The sequence below is a fragment of the Rhinichthys klamathensis genome, unplaced genomic scaffold (assembly GCF_029890125.1).
Source record: "Rhinichthys klamathensis goyatoka isolate OS25496 unplaced genomic scaffold, OSU_Roscu_1.1 h1tg000140l_1, whole genome shotgun sequence".
NCBI classification, from domain to species: domain Eukaryota; kingdom Metazoa; phylum Chordata; class Actinopteri; order Cypriniformes; family Leuciscidae; genus Rhinichthys; species Rhinichthys klamathensis.
Window position 1 is genome coordinate 2,235,774 of NW_026606675.1, and position 24,600 is coordinate 2,260,373.

Consider the following 24,600-nt stretch of genomic DNA (forward strand, 5'->3'; position numbering starts at 1 on the left):
AAAAATGCAATGCAAAGTCTGTGTTTTTCCACAAGTAGTATGCGTTGATCGTCTACAGAGGCAATCTTTCATCACACTATGACATAATAATGTGACAAAATCCAAAACGAGTCGTTTTCTGAGCTTGGTTTCAATTGAAGTTGTTTTTGGACCAATGAGTACGTTTTGAGTTCTTAAACTTAAGGTGATGATACACAGGGCAACTTTTTGAGCAATGTTGCTGGGCAATCTTGCCGAGCTATTGTTGCTTGGGTTCTTTCCCATTGAAAATGGGCAATAAATTTCTATCTAGATAATTCAGGTCAGTCGTGGGCCCTGTGTCTCATCTGGTTGCCCGTTGACAGCAACATTGCCCAGCAACATTGCCCAGCAACATTGCTCAAAAAGTTGCCCTGTGTATCATCACCTTTACAGGATATTTTTATAGTACAATAACCTCTTACTGTATATGTCAAAAGATCAAGGAAAATTTTATTTCTCAAATCATGACCCCTTTAAATAGCAACAAAATGATCACGTATGGAACCATAGATGAAATTTCTGAACGGCAGACTCATTTTCTTAGAGATTTTTTTTTCTGCCAGTATTTTCCTTTTCTAGTTTCCGTTTCCTCCTCTCACACGTTTCGATTAGGCCTCTATGAACAGAGCGGGCAGGGAGAGTGTGAACCTCTCACTAATACTGTACCATTCTGGGGCATCATGGGACATGAGTCACAATCAGGATGTGTGAGAGTTGCTTGTGGATCAGTTGTTACATAAATCTGAGGGCAGATGGTACCCACAAACCGATCACGGCAACACCCACAGCGAAATGTGAGAGGTGTGTATATGTGGTTGTGCACAATTTGAATTCCTCAGTGCTGAGAGCAGGAATCTCACTGATTCAACACTGAGCCGGCATCATGTTTGACATGGACTAATGATTATTGCCTGCATTGTTTCAAGTTAAATTAATTAAGGTTGGAGCAGCTGAAATATTCAGGTTATTCAACAAAACTGCCGGCTTCTTTTGTTTCCTGCTCCCAGCAAATGCGAAAAGGCAGGTGACATTTTTTTAAATATTCTTCAGAGAGAGAATCTAAATGCTCAATGACACATTGCCTGTCTGGCCTGCCAGTTTAAATACTCAAAAAAGCTGTCATTTGTGTATATTCCCAGACTCTAAAAATGAAAACAAACAAACAAAAAAGGTTTTAGGTAAGGATGGGCAATAGCTCTCATTTCCTTTTTGATCCAATACCAAGTTCTATCAAGGCCAATATCTCCTCTAGCAATGCTTCAATTAAATACATTTTTTTGTGTTGTTGTTGTTGTTTCTGAACATAAAAGAGGTAATTATGGCCATTTAACTAGATTTGAAAACCATTTTTTTTCCAAAGTTCAAAAGAACAGCATATATTAGAAATCTTCATTATAAATGTATTTACTGTCATTTAGATCAATTTTATTCATCCTTGCTGAATAAAAGTATTAATTTCTTTTAAAAAAATCTCACTGACCCCAAACTTTTTGAAACTTTGTAAAATAATTACAGAAAAATTACCATTTAAGAACCTTTAACTTAAATTATTTATAACAAATAAATAATTATCATAAATATAATATAAGAGTATATTATAAATATATATATATATATATATATATATATATATATATATATATATATATATATATATATATATATATAACGTAATAAAAACAAATAAAAATAAAATATGAATAATATAAATAATATTTATTTTTTGCATATTTCATAATATGCTCTGTCGAGTGGTGTTCGTGACTACTTGTGCCTTTGAGCATTTCTGCTTGTGTTCAGATGAGCGGAAAGAGAAACAACTCCTGTCCTCTGCAGCTACTGCTAACACATTTCATCTCTTTTTCACTTCAAAGTTTATGATACACATTCAATTTCATGCTACATAAATTAAACCCCACTGCTTTAAAAGACCGATTTTCCAATGTGAGGATCAATCCTCTCAATACAGCATCCATCCATCCTTAGTTGTAGGCCTTACATTAACTTTGTGTGCCAACCTCTCTCTGTCAGTCTGGGAAGCGGCCATATGTAAACAGCTTTGGGAGTTGGCTGTTCTTCTCACTCCTGTAGTTGACGTCAAAGAGGAAGATGGCGTCTGCTGAAGCACGTCGACAGCAGTCTGGTTCTGGCACATGCTCGGCTGGGAGCAGATGAGAGGCTGACAGGCTCAAAGACAAACTGCTTGGATCTCAACAATACCAAGAATAATGCAAGCGCATGAGGAAACGCCCATGTAAGCATCTCTAAATCATAGAAACACTGTCTATTTTTACTTCTCTTGGCCTAATTTTGGGGCTGTGATGGCACAGATTTTCATCAACGCAAGCATGACGAATTTATCAGCCTAGCAAATAAAGCAAGTGCTACTGACAGACATTAACTTCATTATTTTACTTCACTTTTTGCTTTAGTGTTTTATAGGGGAGTGGAGAGAACAAGAATTTATGAGGAGAACAGGCAGGAATAGGATCAGATAGCTTCAAACTTGCATATTAGCGTCACAATTAAACATGTGAGAGCCACCACTTAGCCACAACTCCAATTAATGACACTTTTGACAGCAGCACCTCCATGTTGTCTTTACCAAAATATCCAGAGAAACATACTCCATCAACAAAATGGCTGCCCCAATACAAACAATGAAAAATGAGAAGTAGGCCTACCTCAAGTAGTTTAGACACTGTTGAAAAGCATAATGCAAGAAACAGTTTTGTGGTTTTACTATAATCATTGATGGCCTAAGTATTTTATTTTTCTCGAATCGAGACTTTATTAGAGATTTTTGACTTTATTAGAGATTTTTTTGCACATAGGTTGCCCTGAGTTCTCAGTTATACGTCAATTGAGTATCAACTCAAATGTCTCAGATCACTTAGGAGAAATAAAAATGACACAAAAAGGAAATTGTTTACACACAGTAAGAGTACAAATATATGAAGTTTAATGAGAAATGTTTCATTATGGAAATCTATTCAAAAACTTTTCCCTTGTGAAAAAGGAGTACTTGTTAGCATACTTTAAAAAAAAGTACTTATTATGAAAATAATGTACTTTAAAAGGATATTAAAAAGTGTGAACGGAGTGTAATGTTTCTGGACACCTACTGTAATAGCATGTAGATTTACAATTAAAAACTTATTGTATTTGAAATTTAGAAATGCAATAAGTTGAACTTAAGAGTTCTCTTTTTTGACCCACTTAAGTAGGACTTAAAGCTGCAGTCCGCAGTTTTTCCTCTTTGTCGCCATCTCTGTTCGAAATCTGCATTGCAGTCATTCACGGAATTATGAACTTTACGTGAGTTGTGCCTCGACTCGGCACAGCACGGATGAATCCAATGTTTGAGGAGATTGTGCGGCTGTCAGTCACCGCGCCGGTGTGGATACTGGTATTTGCAATCACAGATTCAACTTTTTGGAAGTATGACCAACATAATCATTTTCACCCTAAAATGTCATCTGAACAAGTAAGTAACATCCACTTTTGTTCTTCTGACCAACTAACTGAAAAAAAAAGCATTGCAGTAAATCGCGCTGATTTAATCTAACACGTTTATCATATCACGTCAAACCGTGCAAATTATACTTGGTTCTCAAATTGTTCATGTTAACAACGTCAGCATTGCGTGACTACATTTAAAGCCCTTCAGATGTTTATCCTTGTTTTCCCACGGGCCCGGTTGCAGTCTCTTTTTCCAAACTCTCAGTCCAAAGTCTTTTGCATTTTATGGGTGAATCTCCAGTTGTCACTGGTGATTGTCGTTTGAACCTTTCTGGATCCGCCATCAAATTAATAAGTTTAATTATATCAAGTGCTGTGAGAAAAGGCTATAAATCTCCACCTCCAACATCCTCACTCGCAATATAACATACTGGCCAAGACTCCTTTATGTGTACAGACGTGACGTAATGACGCAAAGAATCTCCCACAATGACTCGAATCTCCCACGGAAATCCACCAGTACCACTGGAATTAAAAACATTATTACAAGCTTACCGTTTTGAATCGAGCTGTGGCAAGCAGATAGTTTTGAACACTGGCTGGTTATGTACTTGCTCAAAAAACTATTTTGGATAATTTTTAACCCAAAAAAAGCTACGGACTGCAGCTTTAAGTACATCTTTATATGAAATGTCATAATTACTTCTATTGTCTTTGATATATAGTTAAAGTGTACTGCCAATCATTTATAGTTCACTAAAACATACTTTAATGTAATTTCCATTGAAACTTGTATGTCATGTATTTAAATTAGTGCTGTCAAACGATTAAAATATTTAATCGCATTAATGTTGTAGTTAACTCGCGATTAATCGCAATTAATCGCACATTTTTATCTATTCTAAATGTCTCTTGATTTATTTTTGTCCCATTATTTTTTCTCATTTTAATGCTCTTATCAACATGGAAAAGTGGATCGGCTTGCTTTGTGCAAATGTTTTTTTATTGAAAACAACATTGGCATATACAGTGTTCAATTTCACACTAACATTCTCACTTGGAGCAAATAATCTCTCACACAATGTAACACTGTCCATCAATAAAAGGGTGAAAGAAATACTGACGAGGTACTGATATTGACGAGGGGGGCGGAGAATTCGCATCAGCTGTGTGTGTGCTTGGCCATCAAGTGGTATTTTAAACTGGACGTGGTGCGATGATGATAGCTCAGTTTACAACGACAAAACACACAGATCACTTTAGTCTTATCAATGTAACCATTTGGCAACTTTTTAAAAGTAAACTTTCCATCCAGAATCTTATTGGCATCTATTTCGGCGTCTCGCGCTCGTCATCCACTCAAACCGTAACGTTAACCTATTATTTGGCCGGCTCGCAAGCCTAAACAAGACTGTGTGCGGCGTGCCTGTTATTTTGTTTCCGGGTCTAGCTAGATCCGCTTGCGCTTTGGTCGACGAAGCAACAAAACGTCCTCGCGTGCCCGTCCTGTTGCAAAAGCATGTGAAAAAAACTACAAAGTTTGTTAGGCCAAAAAGACCATTAATCGCGCAATAAAAAATTGACGCCGTTAAAATGGGTTTGCGTTAACGCCGTTAATAGCGCGTTTAACCCTTGTGTTCTGTTCGATTTCTGTGTACACCCCTTATGGACCGGGTCAAATTGACCCTAATTGGATTCAATACAATTCCTCAAAAATCACACTATGAAAAACAACAAAGATTTAGATACAAACTGTAAACATTTAATATCAACATTTGTCAAACATTACAAAAACATTATATCTGAAAATATGATTTATGAAAATGTTTTTAAAAACATTTTTTAAAACAGTTTTGTTTTGACAAAATTGGAAAATAAACAGTATACTGATTTTTTTTTGCATATAAAAAAAAAAAAAAATTACTTTTTTTTTTTACATTTTATGCTTTGAACATCGTAACTGAACAAAAAAAATTTGCTGTATAATGAATTTTTTTCATTTTCCTAAGTTAACGTTCCCTAGTTTCCTAAGACCTATTTTCCTAGTTTCATTATTCACTCACTGGGAAGTGAGAAACCAAACATAACAAAAACATACATCAAATAAATGTTTTTTATTTATTTTTTGGCTCTGTGAAGCTGCCTTTGAAAATCCTACATAAAAGTTTTGGTTAAAAGCTAGGTATTTTAGATATTTTGAATATTGAAATGAGAGCTTATTTTACTATCTGTGTCGGACAAAGATTTTCATCTGTAATTTGCAAATAATTCTGAACACTGTAATTTTAGCTTTTTCAAGTGTGTTTGGTTAGGGTTAGAGCACTTTTAGATGCACTTGCACGTTAGAACTGGAGTTGAAGTGCCCTGACATACAGAAAATAAATGTTTTTATTTTGTGTCTGTACAGTTGCTTTTGAATGGCTGTCTATGAGGGTCAAATTGACCCGCGAACATCACAAACGTAACAGTGATTTTGTTTGTATATGTCAAAACACATCAGCATGTTGAAACTTTGCATGCATGTTCATCATGATAAATGAGAAAAAGTCACGAAATATCAAGAAAAAAAACAAAAGTTAACCAGTATTTCCAACAACTTGAAAATCGAAACGGGTCAAATTGACCCGCAACATAACACAAGGGTTATCTGACAGCCCTAATTTAAATATATTTGTAATTACACACTTGTAATGGTTAAGTTGCAATTTAGTACATTTAACACACTTAAGTATACTTTTAAAGTGAAAGTTGTAATAATGTCAAACTAAAAGTTTTACTCTAAAGTACATTTTAAATGAATATGTTTTACTAATACTTGTTATTCATCGTCATTGTCATTTATGAATTAAAGGTACTTATTTTGATGTGTTAACTAACATACTAACTACAGCACATGTGAAGTACTTAATTATATTTACTTTAGTCTTATTTAACATTACATTTTAAGTTAATATTTTAAGAAACATACTAATGAAAGTGTACTCTCCTTAAGTACACTTAAATGGCCTTTTTTATTCATATATTATCTCCAAGTACAGTATTTTTTTAAACATACTTTTAAGATTTGAAGTACACTACAAGTGCATATACTGTATTAAATACAATTAAGCACACTACTTTTATGTGCATTTGTGTGCATAGAAATGTTAAAAATATGAGCATGGAATCCCTGTTAGTGTTGCTATCTCTTTTGAAATTTCAGCAGAAGCCTCCTTTCGGCTCTTCATTTGAGATGAAGCATCTAAGAAATTAACCAGATCTAATTTGTGATTGTTCTTTCCTGCAGGTATGCTCATTTCTCTATCAAGGGAGGTTTGCAGTTACTTATGCAACTAAATGTCTAATTGCATCTCGGCATTACATATCCATGCATGCAATATGCTTAATCTCATCTAATCACTTTTATTATGATGTTGTGAGCATTGTTACCTTCATCAGAGCTAGAATGGGGACTACTTTAACAGTATAATAACTTCACAAACAGCACCTGTGAGTCCAGCCTGCAAAAAGGCCTCCCTATTAGTCATTAGTAGAAAATGGCATTCTCTCGTGTTTATCGTTTTCCCTGCTATATGAAAGATGCATATCGCACGAGGGCACGATATCACCCGAGCGCTTAGGGAGAAAGGAATGTCTCAGCTCAAAATAATCATTCTCTCACAGTCTGGGTGACATTCAATTTGATTCAAAGCACTCGAGTCATGTTAATATCTCTGCACATTGCAAGCACTGATGTAACCCACTTCATAACAGAGGAGCCATTCAGAACCACTGAATACCAAGTGATGATTCGAGAAGCACAAAGAAAGCTCAGCACTATTTAATTACACAGTACGCAGGAGAGGAATGCCTGTGGAAACAGATTTCAATGGCTCTTGAGGTCAAAAGTTTACTCTAGGGCTGTTTGCATGTTGCCACATCTCTGGAGGTTCAAACACGTGCGTAAAATTTCACTGGTGAAAACACAACCGTGTTAGCTGCCACTCTAGTTTTTGGCTCTCATGCTTTCATTAAATATAACTACACAATCCATCAACCAGCCACCATTTCCCATTCTCATTGAACACATTGCTTAAATGAAAAATAAAGGTACAGAATCTTAGCGTTGAAGATGAAAGATGTGGTTTTGATAAACTGGAGAATAGGTCTCCTCAATGTTCATTTAGTCTCTTTCACTCTTATGAAACAAATCAGCAGGTGTGACAGAGAAATCTCCAGCCATCGGCGTTCTGGCCCCCCTCTGCTGTTCTCCATCCCGCCTCATAATACCACAGTGCGCCAAGAGGAGGGGCGCGGAAATGGAAGCGCTGCTAAGAGCGTAATGAGATGCACCTAGTGCTTATTGCCTCGTCACTGCTGCCATAAAACTGCTTTTCTTCACCACTGAAGAGATTCCGGCATTGAATAGATGACGTGACCCCAGACCCCTGGACCTGCCGTCCCGGTTTCATCTTTGCCCTTTGGAAGTTCATTACCCAATACATTAGGCCCCCTCTGTTTGTTTTATTTTGTCATATAAAAGTCTTTCTGAGGCGTGTCACCGCTAATTCCATTGTGGATGTGTTCGCATCCCATCACCCTGGCTAATTAGAGATCTATTCAACTGGGGTTAATGGGAGATTAGTCCACAAATTAGGACTTCTGTAAGATTATCCTCAGGAAGGCAAGACCAGTCTAAGATCAAAAATACATTAATTAGAGAAATGGCAATGTTTATTTTCCATTTTATGATATTTCCATTCACTGTGCAAAAATCATACCTTTTAATTGGAACAACCTTATCTAGCCCCTAAAAGATGCATATTAGTGCATCAGAGTTGTACCCTTTAAGGTAGTGAACTTTACAGGGGTACATAAGATAAAAAGTTGTCCCTTTATGGGTACTTCCCTATAGTGACAAAATCAGAGCCCCTTAATGTACAATTTTTGCACAATTTGTTTTATTACACTAATTGATCCACATGAACATTAAAGTAGTCATATAAGTAATCAATCTTTCCTTAATCTTTTGAGATAAAAGAGTTCGAACCCTAGGAAAAACAACTCCAAACGTCACCTCCTGAGATTAATCTAAGCTGCACAAAAAAACTCATTCAGAACTTCTGAAATTTTCTGGCATCAAATCCGTCCACATTTAAGCGCCAACCGCACCTGGTCAGTATTCAGAGATCTGGTGAACGTGATCTCACCAAATGAAACATGTTCCTGGCTCAACATCTTTGTTCATCCTTGAACAACATTCCAATCAACCAATCAGATTTTAGAGAGACAAGTTTACAGTTTATGTCAAGTTTAGGCTTACAACCAGGGTTTAGTGCTTTTACATCAATGTTATTCACATATCATTTTACCTCTGATTTTAGGGATAAGTTATGGGTTGGGTTAGGTTTAGGGGTAGGGATAGGTTTAGGACTAAATTTCCGGACAGGAATGTTGATCCAGGAACATGTCTTACTTGGCAAAATCACGGTGACCCAGAGATCTGTCATGCCCGGTCACGGTGAGGTAACACTAAGGTGCTGGTTAACATGGCCCAGCAAAAGCCACAAAAAAACCTGCCCGTTTAATTCTAAGAGAGGGTGAAAAATGGTCATGATACATATATTACAACACAAGAATAATAACATTGTTGCTTTAAAATCATGTATTAAATCCAATCTCCGCTCTTTTAGGTTTTTGTGCCCTTTTTTCTACTTGGAACTATGTCCGTTATCGCAAATTTCTGTTCCTCTCATGGAAACCGGCCACTTTTGTGGAACAGTTGTGGAAAATTGCCAGGTTCTCTTGGTGAAATGTCAGCTGGCTTAGAGGCTGACCACACATATGCCAACACAAAAGTGAAAGTGTAGGAGCCCGGAGGAGATTCCTCATTGGAATTCTTTTATAGTCCTCCAAGCCTCACATCAGAGAGATTTTAACTACATTACTTCCTCGAGCCATGTGTGCCGACGGCTACCTGAGTGTACTACTTTTGTCGGTGATGTGCTAATACACAGATTAGAGATATCACTGGATATTGCAAACAAGAGGGGGGGATAGGCTTAGAGTAACCGAACGCTGACTTCCTATTAAAATCACAGTATTAACACACTAAACACCCCCGCGGGCCTGCTCAAGACAGAGGTCTCTAGGAAGTTTACTCATTTTTTCTAGTTTTTATCAGCACTGGGATTACGTTTCTGGCCTGGCTTTGCCAACCTTTTGATTTAAGATAGTAGCATTTATTTAAGTCACAGAGGAAATCATTAGTGCAAATATATGGCACGCATTCTTCAAGTATGTAAACTCTCTCAGAGTAGCACACGAAACATGGCATTTTGAGGGAAAAAGAGAATTGTTAATGATATGCAAATGAATAATCACATCGCTGATTTTATGAAGCAGATCTTGGCTGTTGCACACACCTGCACGAGGTTCCACCCCTCCAACGATTCAGCAATGATTGAAGTCACTGATGGACACACGCCTCCAAAGATCATCAAATGTTTCGGACCGTAGCAGATTGCATCAAAGAAGGCCCGCAATCCCTTTGCATTGTCGCACTGAAGAAAGAAAAAGGAAAATGAAGTCAGAAAAGTTTATAAATATACTGTACATAGAATACTAATGTCAATCGTAGTGACATCAGCAGGTGTAACTGCTCTCAATTCATTCATTTAAAAAGCAGGTTTCAATCTTGAGAGCTTTTTCCTGATATATATTCCTCATGTACAACCATATTCCATAATCAAAAATCCAATGCATGTTTCTTTCATAACATGGTGTAATGGAAGAATGTAAATGGAGGAAAGAAAACATGGACCTCGAATTTCTGAATGTGAAAACATGGTCTGATGTACAGGAGAGCCCTACTGCTGCGGCACTATGCGCCTATTTCATATCACTATGGCAACGCTCTTGGCTCTGTAGACGAGCTGAAGGAAAGAAAAGATGTAGCAGGGCTATTGATTGTGATGTGAGCTCCTAACTGTTTTATATTTGATTTTCTGATGTTGGTAATGATATTTCAGTCCCTAGTAAATACTTCCGAAGGTCAATTAACAGCAGTCATCTTGACCTGACTCAATCCTGGTCGTAACCGGAAATGTCTCAACACTACACACAGTGACCCGGTCAAGGATTTCCTCTTGTCTTTTGACCTTGCTTGCTAAAGCGCCTTCTTGTCTTGTTTAACCAATTTAAGAACATATTTCGGTTTTAAGATTTCACAGACAGGGCATAGATTAAGCCAGAATTAGGCCTTAGTTCAATTAGGACATTTAAGTACTTAGAAAAAAAAAACATTACTGGTGTAAATCTTGAGACAAAACAATGGCATTGACATATTTTAGGATATGTCAGTGCAAGTTGCCTTCAGTTAAAACAGCTCAAACATGCATTTTAGTCTGGGACTATAAACCTTGTCTGTAAAACCAGGGGCTAATGTATTTTTGTAGTGTGTAAATGAGTAAGCTTTGATATTTTGATAAATACTACTAATCGTGCTCCACAGGAAAAATTATACAAGTTTGGAGCAACATAAAATGTGTAAATGATGACTGGATTTTTAGTTGAAAACAAATGTGTTGAAAAAGCATCTCGATTGGACTGGCCAAATTCAGAGACTTCAGACAAACACCTTTTTTTTTACCTAAAATAATTGTCCAGCTTAAAACACATCCCAACGTTGTATTCAGAATCTACTGTTAAAAAATCTGACCCATCAGGTTGAACAAGCATGATGCTTCTGTTTCCAGTATGCCTTTATTAGAGCATTTATGTGGTGGATATTTCTGGCCCAAAACCAACGATGATACAACAGACGTACATCTCTATTTCTGACACCCCATCGCACTTGGTAGTATTCACTAGCCAGTGAGCTTCAGCGTCAGAAATAGAAGTGTTGAAAATAGACTGTGGCGTATGAAGAGCAGGAATATGAGATGAGGCACTGCAGGGTGAGTCGATTGAAGTGATGCTGTTCATAATGCTGAATAAAACAGCAGGCTTTTAAAATATCTCATTTGCATATTTCCTCCATATTCACTTCATTCTGGACATCAGTAGCCATGAAAACACTAATGCCTGCTACAGACTGTGCGAGTTCAGCAACCGCATAAGATCATTATAAATCACACTGTATGACACGGATCTAATAAAATTGGCCATGACATGTAGACTGTACGATGATGACACCTATTGAATCGTAGGCTACGATGTCTTATTCTTATGTAGAAGAATAAAACGTCATCAGCATGCGCTAGTGGTAAACCAATAGAGCAAGATGAATCGAACTTTGGCAATTGTGGTTTTTATGTGCGCTGAAAAAAGGGGAGGAAGCAAAAGAGGAGAATATGGACAAGGTCATGGCAAGGGAAAAGAGGCAAACTTGGCATGCCAATTTTGCAAATGAAGCTTGAGGTAAGTACTGTAGTTTAAAATGTTAGCGCCATGTCGCGTTGATCAATACGTCATTTCATGTTGCATTTTTATTGGCTAGTGTCACGGTTCATGGATTCAGTGACTCGCCCTCGCTATGTGTGTGTGTGTAGTACGAATGGGCGCGGCTCGTCAGCATTGCTCGTTATCCTCGCTGATGAGCTGATTTAGCGCCAGCTGTGTTGAATGAGAATGTCCTATATATTGTGTGTCATATCGTCCTGTCTTTGTCAGATGGTTGTTGAGGTTCTCGGAGTTCACCTGTGTCTCTCCTCGATCTAGTGTTTGTTCCTGTGCTTTGGATTTATTCGGTTTGGAGTTCTTCTGCCTTTTGACTGTCCCTGATCAACGGTGGATACCGTCCTGTTCTGAGTTTTCGCGGCCTGACTACCGTCTGTACCTGTTCCTCGGATTCGTTCCAGCACAGTGGTTATCTTCTGGTCCTGATCTGTCTGCCCACGGAGACCTGCGCTATCGAGTCTGACTTTCATCATCCTGCCGGCATATTCGTCCTAGACTACTGCTCTCTCTCTGTGTTTAAATAAACACCTGTTCACTTGCAATTGAATCTATGTCTGTTCTTTATCTCCGTGACAGCTAGTCAGTAGACATAGGTCGTAACAGCAAACACACTGTGAGATGATCATGCTAAATTTCTGACCCTGTCTGAATTATCGCAGGCTATCTTTGGTCCCAAGACCGTAACAACGAACCTCTTTGAAGCTCTCTCACGTAGGACCACAGTTTAGGAGCCACGACCACAGAAATTGCCAAGATTGGTCATCTTCAGTCTGGGACAGCTCAAAATGGTACAATGTGTACCAAGGGCAAAGCAGGCTTTTTTTTTATTGTTTAACAAAAAATTGTCTGATCTCCAACAAGATGTGATTACAGCAGATGTAGTGTGTCAGGAGTGAAATATGCTGTAATAAGTGATGAACAGGTAAGCGCCTCGACCACTTAAGGACTACTGTGAAAATGAATCGGTGTGACAACATTTAACTAGACACATAATCATCAACAGTCAATTTACGCTTTATTTCAACCTATTGACCAAGACTGTTGTCTTCAACCATACCTGTGATCATTCAGTCTGTAATGAAGCTCTAGATACAAATACCATTTCTGAACATTCAAGCTGAATGAGATGTGAGGTAATTGACCAAGAAATTGTGGTGCTCATGTGACTGAAACACATTCCGCACTGAAATCAAGGCACCTTTGAATACCAACAATCACAACGTGGTCATTTGCCTTATAAGGCGCACATCCACGATCTGCCGAGCAGGCTTTGACCATGTTGTCATGGGAACACACTCCACACTTTGACGCTAAATGAAGGAGAAAGCGAGGCCGGTATTGATAGATATAGCATGGATTGGCTGCTACAATAATATGGCTATTAATCAGTATTCAGAGGTGATGTTCGAGGGCTTCATTTAGGATCTGACAGAGTTGTTGTCAGACTGACAGACTTCACAACAACTGGCCGCCGCCACCACCACATCACTGCAAATCAATTTAATGAATATATTCATTATCAAAAAAAAAGTATACTGTATATATACACTACATAACTTGTAAAAAACATTTTAAGAACATAACAACTGTGGATTTAGTCACTAATGCTTCTTTAAAAAGGAATATTCTGGGTTTCAACAGAATAATATGATAACATATATATATATTAGGGGTGTAACGGTACACGTATTCGTATTGAACCGTTCGGTACGAGGCTTTCGGTTCGGTTTTCGGTATGCATTTTCAAACCGAACTTGGCTGGTTGGACCATTTTTCCTGCTGACCAAAATTTCGTTATTTCAAATGTAGGCGCGTCGCGCTGGTGTGACCACAACATTGCCCAACATCAAATGGCTAATGTAAGCGGGACGAAAGTGAGCTACTCGTTATTGTGTGGTTGACGGACCGTTTATCAGTGTGGACAAATGCAGCGCGAGCCGATCTTGATTAAGCAGCACTGTTACTATACAGCGAAATCCAGTAAAGAAAGCATTTAAATTCGCCACTGAAGTAATAACATCGCTTCGAGATCTAGTGACAAACATTCACATTTCTCGGTTATTAACGGATCAAACAGCGCTGACGTGGAAACCAGGAGAAACATTGTGCCATGAATGAACTATCCAGTGTCCACTCTGCAACATTCACCATGGGTTTACTGTAGTAACACTACTAACTGTAACCATGGGAGTTTGGCAGGAATAGTAGGCTATAATGTATTCAAGTAACATCACGTCGGTTTTATTTTGACATTATGAATACAATTGCTGCCCTCAAATGTTAATCTGAACTAAAATAAACCTTTGTTTATAACTACTCCAATTTTACATTTCATTTTGTCCAAGGAGCTGTTTTGTTTTATATGCTCTAAGAAAAGTCAAGTATAGCTCCATCATTGCTCAAAGTAAAAAAAATATCATACTTTATGATGTTAGTTTTAATAAAAATATAATTAAAAAAATTAAATCAAGGAAATTTCTCTGGCATTTCTTTCTTTTTGCTGTATTGAAAACGTACCGAACCGTGACACAAGTGTATCGTATCGAACCAAACTAATATTTCCGAGTTTTGTGAACCGTTACACCCCTAATATATATATGTATATGATGCTATATATATATGTATATGTATATTGACCTTGACAAAAATATAAAATTATTTATTTTAAACCACATGTATATGTATATATGTGGTTTAAAATAAATAATTTAATATTATATATAATATTTAGCTTTCATTTATTGTATTTTCATTTTAGTAAACTTAAACTAAAACTTCAGTTACTGCCAAGGGGACAATAAAATGGGTCTTTTGTTTTTATATCTAGTATTTTTTTTATTATTATTATTATTATTTATATATATATATATATATATATATATATATATATATATATATATATATACACATTTTGTTTCAAGTAAGCTGATAAATTAATTTAGGCTCAAATAAAAATTTCATGAACATGTATTTATGCAAGTATATGTGTATGAAGTGTGGAAAAGTACATTCAGCTATATATATCATGAAATAAACCACTTAATGTTTACAAAATCCCCCTCTGCTAGATGTCAAGGTCAAAATCATACTGTCAGGGTTTACGTGGGTTGTGCTGTTTAGTTCCATTATAAGTGCCTGGGTAAAAAAAAAAAAATGTGTATGCCACAAATGCTGAACCTAGAACATTCCTTTAACTATCTGGGTCAATTTTGCAGTTTTGTAATCAAACGGTTCTCTTGGGCTGGCTGCTCAACGGGAGTATGGCAGAGGGCAATTCTTTGTTTATAGGATTGAGGCTCAAAGTCCTGTCATTCAAGCCATTAGCATGGTAAGTCAGGCCAGCACAGTGACCACAAGACTTACTGCTGTTGACACACCATCTCTCCTGTGACCGGACTCTAGACCTCCAGTAGATGAGGAGGAAAAAGGAAAAAGTATAAAGCCAAGCTCTGAAGCACCGATTATGTGTAGATTCAGTGGATGCTTATGAACATGAAATATATACTCCTGGAAAAACATGTTATGAGATACTAGTTCCCTCAGGAAATACTCAATATAACAAACTGGTTATTTATGGAAGCATTAGTACGTAATCTCTATGAACAAAACCATAAACAAACATGCTTTCGTCAGATCATTTACTAGCTTGATTTGCTCATTTGCTGTGTGTTGTAGAGCTATCCAGTTAATCGTAAAAACATCGCAATCGCAATTCAAACACCCATGCGATCTTATTCCTAAATGACAACCATTCACCTGTGTCTTTAACCTTTGACAAAGTCTCACTTGAACATTCAAATCTGCGTTGCCGTTGCCGCTGCCGCTGACCCAGAGAAGTTGTCATGCACAGTCTATGAAACGGTTTAACAAACAAAGATTGAAATTATCACAGAGGTACTGGGAAAAAAGTTTATAGTTCGGTTATAAACATTGATGTCTACGGTAGTGATCAAAATCAAAATAGAGAAAATCACCTTTTGAAAGTAACTTGGCGCTTCAAATAACGATTGTCTCAATTGCATCGGTACGACACTAGGTGGTGACAAGTTCAGTTATTTGTCATTTAATCATTCATTCAAGAGATTTGTTCAAAAACGCTGATTATTCCAGTAATGAAAAATTGCCCCAGGGTTCACAGACAAGATTTAAGCCTATTCCAAGACTAAAATACAGGTTTGAGCTGTTTTAACTGGAAGCAACTTGCACTGACATTTCTTAAAGGGTTAGTTCACCCAAAAATGAAAATTATGTCAGTAATTACTCACCCTCATGTTGTTCCAACCCCGTAAGACTTTCGTTCATCTTCGGAACACAAATTAAGATATTTTTGATGAAATCTGAGAGCTGGCTCACTCCTTTATAGGCTGCAAGGTAATTGATATCTGCCAGCCCAGAAAAGTTAGTAAAGACATTGTTAAAATAGTCCAAGTGACTACAGTGGCTCAACCTTAAGTTTATCAAGTGACGAGAATACTTTAGTGCGGAAAACAAAACAAAAATCCTGGCTTAATTTAAGCCCTGTCTGTGAAACAGGGCATTGAAGTCTTTATGAGTGAGTAATTGAATCAGTCATTCAAAAAAGTTTTTTTAAATAATTCATTCAAATTTATTCAACATTTTTAAACAAAGAGCAACAATAAAAAAAAATAAAAAAATCAGAACCTCTAGTAAATGACATGTTATTTTGATTAGTTGTCTGTTCATAATCGTGATCACAGTAAAAAAAAAAAAAAAAAAAAAACGGGATTCTCAATTTATCAGGAATCATGCCGCTCTAATCTGATGGGGTGGAAAAGAAATAGAAGAGGGCACATATATTTGCAATTGCAGAAGCAAATGACTCGGAAAGGACAGTAGGCTAAGGATTATTAATGGAACTATTTCCTCTGACATCTTCAGCATCATAAAATGGCCACCCGAGGTATTGTGGCAACAACAAGGGATAATCACGGCAAGCTAACCATGATGAAACGGCTTGTTAACAGTGGCAACGGCAGCAGCTGCACCTGTCGCCAGTCAATGGCAAATTACTGCACCCAAGTATGCAACCTGAAGACTTTAGGAATGAGAAAGAGACGGAGAGATAAAGAGAGAGAGCAAATGAGGAGCAGTATGTCTCATGGAGTTCGCTCCTAATAAAGAGGCTTAATGACACGCAAAAAAATGACCAAAAGTGCATGCACATACAACTGAAGAAAGAAGAAATCGATTAGAAAACAGTGTTGTCATCTTCCATTCATTAGTCTGCAATGTTGATGACGCCCCATATTAAATTTTCTTTCTTCATTCACTGACCCTATCTCCCTCTGCTGATTCTAGGTAACGGTCTTCTATTGGCCTGTTATCTTATCAATGTTCACAGAATACTTATCCTAAACCTTCTCATGTTATGGAGTTCAATTTGAACATGCTTTTTACTCCCCGCTTTTCTATTGTTCATAAAAAACACTTTCTGGAATAAAAAAATAGACAAATATAACAGTCTGTTTTTCGACTTTCATTGGTTAAAGGTTTACACAAATACATGTGCTTACAGCACAATGGGGTTTTGTGGTGAGGGCTGCTAAAAGAGGGTTTGGAGAAAATATCACATTTTCATTCAGCATTAAAGGTACACTGTGTAGTTTTTAAGTATTTTATTAGCTAAAATCAATGTCTTTATTCATAAATATGTCCTCATTGGTGTAAAATAACCTCTGCCAATGATCTGACTTACCCTCGTAAGCGAAGGTATAGGTAAGTCCATGAAAAACTATAATAGCAGAGAGGGACAAAAAGCACTAGCAGGGTTTTTCCTGCATAGACAATTATGAGGCGGCCGCCTCCGTCAAATTTCGGGCCGCCTCCGCCTCTCGACAAAACTCGGACAGACAGTCACGTGCTCATATACACTTTTTCCACCGAGACAGTTCTGTCGCGATTCCCGCTTGTGTCCATTCTCTAACCGTGTAGTTTGCCGATAGTGCTGCACGGATCATAATCCGCGGGTCGAGCGGGCCGAGTAATAAAAACATTCCATTCAATCGAGAGTGGATGACAGCTAAATGAGTGTAATAAAGACACGGAACTCCCATCATGGTACCTAATGAACGGACGGTAACAAAGTTGCGCTGTTGAGTCTCGCGCAGTTATTTATAACATTAATTATAGTTAAGAAACAATATATAGGCTACACACGACCAGAGTGCTGTTTTCCTGAATGCCATCACGATTGAAACCGAGATATTAATTTCATAACAGTTCAATAAACAAATAGTTAAAATTAAGTTACTTACATTTTTAGACTGTTTTTGTTCTGTTTTAGCAGCGAAAATAGTTCCAAACAACAGAACCATATCGCGTCTCACAGCAACACTCATCCATGATTCATTACTGAATCATTCAGCGTTTTGAACTAATCGCTTGAGTCAAAGATTCAATTGCCCATTATTAAACCACCTCATTCTGAATCAATCAGCCGTTTGAACGAATCGTTTACATTAATGACTCAATGACTCGCTCATTAAGACGGCCGCCTGCCGCCTCCTACTGGCGGTTTAGTTTCAAAGTATCATTCTTTTCAACATTTCAAAAAATATTCAAAATAATCTCATTAAATACAGTTATAATTTTTCAATGTAAATTATTTAATTTGATTGGTAACAGCCTAGTGTCTTATTATTTTAATTGAATGTATTGATAAAATGTAAGAATTTTAAATGAAATTTAGAGCATACATTAAAAAAAATTAGGGGGAAAATGCCCTTTATAAAGGTACAAAAAATTATTCCGATAAGAGTGTTTTCAAAAATGAAACATTGACAATAAGTTTAAAGGGAGTAAAGCCTCTGTTTAGGCTATAAAGAAAATGTAATTTTGCCAAAAGAAGAACTTTTAATTTAAATAAATGTTAATTGTGTGATATGTTACCATATTATCATAGCCTGGCTAACGCCAGACCCAATCTCGTTGAGAATTGGGTCTGGGAACCACATGTTCATTTTCTCGTATTTGAGGCGTGGTTTACGAATGCCCAGAGCCGTTTATTGGGTGCTAAGAATGTCTATCAAATGCGCCTGTACGTAGCTCATAGCCAATCGTTTCGATTATACCAGATGACGTATGTAGAGCGACAGAAATTAGACGAGGCAGACGACGATGGCCGATGGGTCAGAGATTTATGTGTAGCCTACACGATGGCGTGTATCTAACGGCTGTTTCACACCGCATGCGTGAGCGGCGCGTATTTTTTCGGCGTGCATGTTAAGCAATGAGTGCATTCACACCGGGAGCAGCGCGTGAGCGTCGAGCAGGAGCGGCGCGTGAGCAGCAGTGAAGCGGGGGTTTCGAATCTGTTTTTTGCTGCATTGCTCACGCTAAAGTGAAAGCACACTTTTGATGGACAAAAATAAATGTGATTTCACACAAAAATTGCCCAAAATGCACAGAATTAGCATGTCTAGTGAGTTTTAACAAGAACTTGAGTAGGCAAATAAAAGAAAATAAAGACTCTAAAATATTCATAGAAGATTTACCCGGTAAAAACTTGTTTTTAATTATTCAGTTTGGGTGAAAGTTGTGTTTTATATAAATAAAAAAAACTAAAGTAAACTAGCCAGAAAATATTATATATAAGCGTTCTTTTAGTTCATGTAACGTTAACACACAGACAGCTACAGGCTAGCACAACCCAAATCAAACCCGAGTGTCGATGTAGTTACGCTGACGCGCTGCTCAAATGCCGCTCACGCTTGCAGTGTGAAACCTATATGTGAAACGGCCGTAAGGCTGCATCGAAAGGTAACTTCGCGTCTACTGCCATGTTTGATCCATAGGTATAAACAAACTGCTTCGGTGTGTCGCATAGACGCGTCATCGTCTTGCTGCTCCCTCCCCGTTCTGTGATTGGTTCCCTAAATGAGGCGAAAAATCTGGCCATGGTATCCAGACTGCCTTTCAGCGTGAATTGAATCGTGCTGCGGTAAGGCAGTATGGGGAAACCCAGGCTAATATTATCATGCTTAATTGAATAATTGTAATGTGATGATCAGATGCAGATATCTAAATCAAAGAATATGGGTGGTTGGCGGGTGGATTATTATTTATTTTTAACAACAGTTTCGAGTGACTCAAAGTGCACCAGATTAATGAATTTATCTTTAAAATGTACAAAATTTTCTCCCGGGGGGGGCATGCCCCCGGACCCCCCTAGTGTTACAATTTTAACACCTCCGCCTCATTTTGAGCCAGGAAAAACCCTGACTAGCCTACCTAAACGCGTTTCGACAACAAGTTTTCAATCAGAGCCAGGGTCACGTGACTGAAACCAGCTGAAACGGACAAGGAGATCAGTGAGAGGCGCTTGTCACTGCCCCGGCAAATTTGAAAGGCTGCAGTGCACGGTACGTCATAATGCAGGATCAGACTTATGCCGAGCCACAGGAGAAGGAATCCTTGTCGCCAAAAAAGCAAAAAATGCAATTTAAAAGGAAACGTGACCGGCGAATTCAAAAAATGAGGGTAAATATCGGGATAGCTTTCTTCTCGACAGGTAAGTCAATGTTACGGTCTAAATTACAAGCTTTTTTCATTGCTTGGTTGTGTAATTCATTATATAGGCAGCATAACAGTAGAACATGTATAGTTAAACTCGACGAAGTGCTATTGGAAGACATTTTGTCGTAGCTTCTTGGTACATAACGGCTACCGTAGTTGCAACACGCATTTGAAAAAGCGAGGCGCTAGAGAGCACTATTCGTCTGGTGCAAAATACAATTTCACCGCTAGATGGGAGAAATTCCTACACAGTGTAACTTTAAGGATTTTCTTATCTAAAGGATGTGAAAAACAGCTAACTTTATGTAAGGCCGTTTTCCATACACAAACAAGTGATGTGGTGATGTCCCAGCACAAACATTTAGCACCTCTCAGGTGATTATTGTAAATATTGTATTTTGAGTGATGAGTGATTTAAGTATGTAAATAATAGCTAACAGAACTAACAAATGGCATTGCTCCATAAACTATTAAATCTATGTGATTGGTCAGTGGAAATGTACTGTGTACAAAATAACTCACTTGTTTACGATTCACTATATTCTGAGTGCCACACCATGCTCTATATAGAGGATATGAAGTGATTTGGGACACAGCTATTCTGAAGGAAAATAAATACATAACATTTGCATAAATGCATAAAAACATTTAAAAGTACTGCATGTGTTTGGCGAATAAGATGCAAGTTTTATCATTAAAATACCACATGCAAAAATAGTGCAAATGCTTATTAGAAATCACACCTTATTTGGATTTGTGACGATAGCATAATGGAAAGAACCTTGAAGTTAGATCAGTTAAAATGTGCACACAGGATGTGACTTTTTCTTTTTACTTGACACCATCTTGAAAATGCAGCATTCATTGCATAGGATGCTGCAAAAACAACGAGATACAGTAGGTAGTCATACAAATTGCCTATTACCGCCACTGTGAGACCGATATACAACCCCGACACATGTGACACTCGTTCGTGAAATCACCACCAGGCGGCGAAAAGGGACAGTTTGCAACATTGCTCAGTAAGGCTGTAATTGTGATGTTTTTACTTGTACATGAAGATAAAATAATGAAATAAACGAATAATAATAACAGTAATAGTAATAGTATTATAACGTAATATTGGCTTATTATTTATCATATACTGTAAGTGCTTAGTGAAACATTACAGTGACGGAAGTGCATGAAGTATGCTTACATTTTACAGTACATTACTAGCCAGTATTTTATATTATTACACGAGGTGTGCATTATGCCTCAAAATAAATAAAACAACATAAAGGGTGTATTTTTAGGTGGGTCTGAATGGGAACAGTGATATAGCCTAGCTTTCTAACACATGGATTTATTTATGCATGTACAGCTCCTATCATTTTAAATGGGGAAACATCAAATTTTCCAAAGCTGTTCACCAAGCTTACGAATAAATTTACTTTAACCTATGATATTTATTTTTTTCTCTTACACATCAGCTCGATGCCTTGTAATAATGTCCGTTTAAGCGTCCTGTCTATTGAGGGGTAGGACATGGGTGAGAGGGTGACTCTGTAAATTGTTCATGTGAAAATAATAAATATAATGATTAAAAAAAATCTATGAAATTTGACAACTGTCTCAAAATGTTTGTTCCTAAATCCTCAAATCATGACAAAAAAAGGCATTTTAGCCAATGCGCATGTGCAGTCATAAGCGCGGGTCTCTATAGAATGGACTGTTTCTAGAAACCGGAGCTTCTAACAGCAGCTGCAGCGACGAGATGACTACATATTGGCTCTTTTATTTCGCTTTTTTATTTAGAAGGCAGGACTTATTCTGCCATACTGCGTGTTGCACTTTCTCCCATTCATAGTAATATGAGTGCGCCGTCTTTCTATACATAAAGTCTTTGGAGCTACAAAATACCTAAATAAGAGAATTATAAATGAATATGTTGATGCGATACCGCTTAATATCATAATAATAGTGCTAAAAGTGATTATCCAAGAATGCCAAGCCCCTTAGGATGGATGCCCTATGACCTTTTCAAACTCTCAGAATTGCACATCAAGAGTTCAGCAAGAGAAATCAAATCAATTCTGCCATTATGTCCAATTTCATTGTTTAAAAGCATACAGCAGTAAGAGATCAGCATGGCAGGCGTGCAGATGCTGACTGTTACTCTCCCTCCAAAGCAGGAACCAAATGGATGCAGTTTCAAACTACTATTATGGATTCTTTCTCATAGATATTGTGCAGTTTATTTTTGATGTTTATCGTAAAATAAGGCTATATGGTTTAGTCCATTCTATTATTAATTCCTTAAGAGTCTTAAATTACCTTTACCTTGCTGCAAGTACAGTACAGAGATCAAAGTGCCTACGATGAGGGTCATGTACAGTGTTCCTGTCCAAAAGCCGAGGGCTTTATCTCCCATTGCATTTAGAGCACACAGGCATGAGGGAAAAAACAGCCCTGTGCATTTGTTCCTCTTCACCGGGCTCAGGGATCCATCGAGCTCCACTCGAGCGCATAAATCCACCTCGATTTTTAAGACCCCAAGACAAGTGGCTTGGGCTTTTGGACATTTGTGACTGCAAACCAGCACCATGCTTGCTGTGGGAATTTCTGCTTGAGATGTTCACACCTATGTGTCGCATGAAACTGAACCAAGTACCCTGGATTTGTAACATTTGTGCACGCTGGAGAAGCTGAGAGAGCGCATTGATTGACTAATACCAAGAGCACACCACAAGACCAAAGCTAGTCATCCAGCGTGCATTCAAAGTTTAAGTCATGCTGGTAAACTACACAACTAATCATAGACTGTGTAAAGCTATGATCTAGAAATTGGTTAATGTGTCAATGACAAATACGAATGTCCAAGATAAACAAAACACGTTTAAAACACAGGTGCCAAATGTACTCTTTATATGCACATTGGTTTCATATGGTTTTGTTAAAATTCCAAACCAGTTTCAGGACAAAATTTAAATTTAATGACTCAAAATTGAAACATATTTCCTTACACCTTAAATACATGCGAGTGTACACATCTTAATCACTATTTATACAAAAGTTTTAAAATATGTTTTCAAGGTAAAAGTGTTGTTTTTAAAAATGTCTTGCATTATAAAATGAATTTACAATTTCATTACATTTTGGGGGGAGAAAACTTAGACTAACCTTGCCTTACAAAAAGTTCAAATATATTCTGATATTTTAAAACCCTTATTGACCTTTGTCTTTATCTCTGCATGTTGGCAAAAACATGGCGCTACTGAGTGAATCAAACCCACCTTTGAACATAGGTTCCCACATGAAGATGAACGACACTGTATACAAACAAACTGCAAGGAGAGCTATTAGTATACTGTTTTGAAGAAGGCTTAAAACAATATATCTTTGTAATTGGTGGAAATGTGGAAAGAGACAGAGCGAGAAGGATGGCTGTGGAAAGGAAGGCCATTATCAAGTTAATTATTTCTTGGCCCGAGGTCCTCCATTCTCCCCAGGATGTCTCCTCTGGAGAGCCAGGGAGGGAAGGCGGGGATAATTACTGCCATTTTGGATAATTGTGGTGATGTGGCGCTCGGTACAGCATCAGGCCGGGATAAAAGGCCAGCCTACGTTTGGCCCTCAAGAGTTCCTCTAAGTGGAACGGTCCCTTTCCCAGAAGCCCATTCTTCGAAGTACTTTCCTAAAGCAGTCCCATGGCCTGAAAAACTGCTCTTCAGACTAAAATATCTTCCTCTGAAGTGGTCATTTAAACAAACGTAATAAAATGAAATGCAGCCAGTGGATAAGTCCATGATTCATATGTTCATACATTAATTCTTTTCAGGGAAGACGATTTCTAGAGTACCTTTAAGGCTGAAGGTGCCAAGAGTTGGGAACACAACTGAATTATCTTCCCAGCTGCCACAAAGAGATACATTGCAGAGACCCTGAGTAACCCAGGACTTGTAAGTTCCTCTTTCTTGCTGACAGCTAACGTGCCGTTGATCCATTGCTCTGCTGGCGACATGTTATTACTTAGACTACCACTGAACAGAAATCCCATTTTTGAGCCTAAGCCTCACCCTAAATACTCATACCGCTTCCATTTATTTGTCATTACGACCGGTGCCATGGCTGAGGCCATTAAACATCCTGTGAGAAGAGAAA

At 37.6% G+C, this 24,600-nt stretch overlaps 1 protein-coding gene across 2 annotated transcripts in view; it reads right to left on the minus strand.

Moving 5' to 3' along the window:
- gabbr2 (gamma-aminobutyric acid (GABA) B receptor, 2) overlaps positions 1-24,600 on the minus strand; it is a 255,725-nt gene that overhangs the window by 163,108 nt on the left and 68,017 nt on the right. For both annotated transcript variants that reach the window (XM_056257645.1, XM_056257646.1), the window contains exon 2: positions 9,888-10,025. In XM_056257645.1, coding sequence (XP_056113620.1) covers positions 9,888-10,025 — 138 coding nt within the window. The remainder of the gene's footprint in view (positions 1-9,887; positions 10,026-24,600) is intronic.